Here is a 2,192-nt window from a genome sequence, read left to right as displayed (position 1 = left end):
GGATCCCTCGGCAGACGGGGGGTGTAACCAGAGAGTTCTCCCCCAGCACATGAGGGGTTATCCTGCCAGCACCCTGGCCAGCAAAGGGTTAACCCACCCCACAGTGCTTTGCAAAAAGGCTTCCCCTTTCCTCAACTGGGATGCAGCTGCTTCTGGGGTGGAACTGCAGAAGCTTATGGGTTAACTCATAAGGGTGCCAGCTAATAAAGGGTTAATACAAGCCCCCCCCCCCCCCCCCCCCCCACCAAATAGGGGATCAGACCACCCCCCCCAGCCAATAAAAGATTAATGCAAGCACCCCGCTCCCCGCCAGCGAGGGGTTAATATAAGCTCTAGCTCTCCCCCCACCCCAGGTGCCTTCAAGTCACTGGACAAGGAGGGCAACGGGCAAATCCGCGTGAGCCTCCAGGAGGTGAGTGGCATCTGCTTCTGGGGCGGAGCGCACAGTCGCTGTCTGCACGGAGCCCACCCCCCACCCGCACTCCTCCCCCTGCCCTGGAGCTGGGGTGTGGGTTTAAGAAGGGGCGGGGGGTAGAGCTAGAGTACAGGGCTGCTCTCCAGGATGCCACGAGCTCCTGCCTCAGTTTCCCCATCCACCACATCCATCATCTGTATCTCTGTCTCAGCCGCCGGGGTCTGTACAGCACCCAATTTTGGCTTGGGGGTGGTCTCTACACCACCCAGTCCCTCCCCCACCTGATGCCAGCTTAGCTGGCACCCTGGACTCCTGGGTCCTGTGCAGGGGCCCGATCCTGCACCCTCTCTAACTCCCTCTGTCTCTCCCCCACAGTGGCTGCAGCTCACCATGTACTCCTAAGTGCTGACAGACCCCGCTGTGCCCCCTGCGCTCCCCTGTCCTCCTGCTGCCTCCCCCCCGGACCCGGGTCGCCCCATGGGTCCTAGCTGCCGGCCCCGTGCCGGGCGCTGTACGTGTGGTTCTCTCTGCCAGGCATGGGGGTTTCTCCCGCGGATCTTGCGCCCCCCCCATAAGCTTCTTGGGGGCAGGACAAGGCTCACTGTCAAGGACGCGTGGGCCGGTGGCAGAGGGGGCCGGGGGGCCGTGTGCCAGCTGCCTGCCCCCCACCCTGGCTGTGTTTTCTACTGCTCTGTAGGAAGGATAATAAAGGTCTCCGATAACACGTCCGCCTCCGTGCCTCTGCTGCCTGCGCCACCGGGGCTGGCTCTGGGGTGGAGCCCCCCCCAGCCTGCCTGTGGGGGGGGGTTGTCTGAACAGTGCCTGGCACCTCCTGGTCCTCGTCTGGGGGGATCTGGCACCCCTCGATCTCAGCTCAGGGGGGCTCTACAGTGCCCGGTGCCCCCTGATCCCAGCCGGGGCGGGGTGTGTACATAACAGGGTCCCCGATCCCCGCTGGGGTCTGAACCAAGCGCCTGTGCCTCAGTTTCCCCCCCTTTGCAGCCAAGCAACTGTTAACCCTTTCACTGCTGGTGGTAGGGGGGTGGGGGGCTCTTCTGCGTGCTGTGGGGACACAGGAGAAGGAGTTCCCATGGGCACGGACCCCCCTGCCATCCCCCCCCAAGGCTCAATGGGCTCCGGCCCCTCCCAGTTCATGGCCCAGTTCTTCCAGCCAGATGCCTGGGTTTGTTCGCAGCTGCTCTGTGGGGGCCTGAGCTCCATCCCAGTGTTGGATGGGGCAGGGGCGGGGGCTGGGGGGGCACTGTTGGCATCCTGTATCTGGTTGCCAGGCAGGTTGCTGGGGGCACTGTCCCAGGACAAGGGGGTCCAAGCCACACCGTCGCTCATACCAGGATGTCCAGGTTGCCTTGGTTACCTGGTGACAGGTGAGTAGGGGGCGTTACCCTTCCTAGTGACCTGGGCACCTAGTTGCCTAGGATACAGTGCCAGATGACTGTGCCAGGCAGGTTGCTGGGGTTACCTCGATGCCCAGGTGCCCCGCCCCCCCCTCAGGTTACCAGGGTTACCAAGATGCCCAGGTGCCCCTACCAGGTTGCCAGGGCAACCGTGCCCAGCCACCTGACCTGTTGCTCTGGGCCCGTTGCCCTGGTGATGGTGCCCAGTCTCCATCCTCCCTGCACCCTGGCCACGTCAGAGCCTGGAGGTTGCCCCTGGTAACAGCATCCCCAAGTGGGTGGGGGGGGAGTGGGTACCAGCCCTGGGGGGGGCCTGTCTCCCTAGCCCCTCCCCTTCTTTACCCTGGCAGCCAATGGGGAAG

The 2,192-nt window shown here is 64.1% G+C and overlaps 2 protein-coding genes across 2 annotated transcripts in view; both read left to right on the top strand.

Moving 5' to 3' along the window:
• CAPNS1 (calpain small subunit 1) overlaps positions 1 to 1,139 on the top strand; it is a 3,581-nt gene extending 2,442 nt beyond the window's left edge. The window contains exons 6-7 of the mRNA XM_006032531.3: positions 296 to 412; positions 791 to 1,139. Coding sequence (XP_006032593.2) covers positions 296 to 412; positions 791 to 817 — 144 coding nt within the window. The 3' untranslated portion in view covers positions 818 to 1,139. The remainder of the gene's footprint in view (positions 1 to 295; positions 413 to 790) is intronic.
• Positions 1,140 to 1,544: 405 nt separating this feature from the next.
• LOC102370570 (synaptosomal-associated protein 25-like) overlaps positions 1,545 to 2,192 on the top strand; it is a 4,606-nt gene continuing 3,958 nt past the window's right edge. The window contains exon 1 of the mRNA XM_014524153.2: positions 1,545 to 1,598. Coding sequence (XP_014379639.2) covers positions 1,545 to 1,598 — 54 coding nt within the window. The remainder of the gene's footprint in view (positions 1,599 to 2,192) is intronic.

This window comes from Alligator sinensis, unplaced genomic scaffold (genome assembly GCF_000455745.1).
Source record: "Alligator sinensis unplaced genomic scaffold, ASM45574v1 scaffold107_3, whole genome shotgun sequence".
Taxonomy (NCBI): domain Eukaryota; kingdom Metazoa; phylum Chordata; order Crocodylia; family Alligatoridae; genus Alligator; species Alligator sinensis.
The sequence above is the reverse complement of the archived record's forward strand: the minus strand, read 5'-3'. Positions and strand labels throughout refer to the sequence as shown.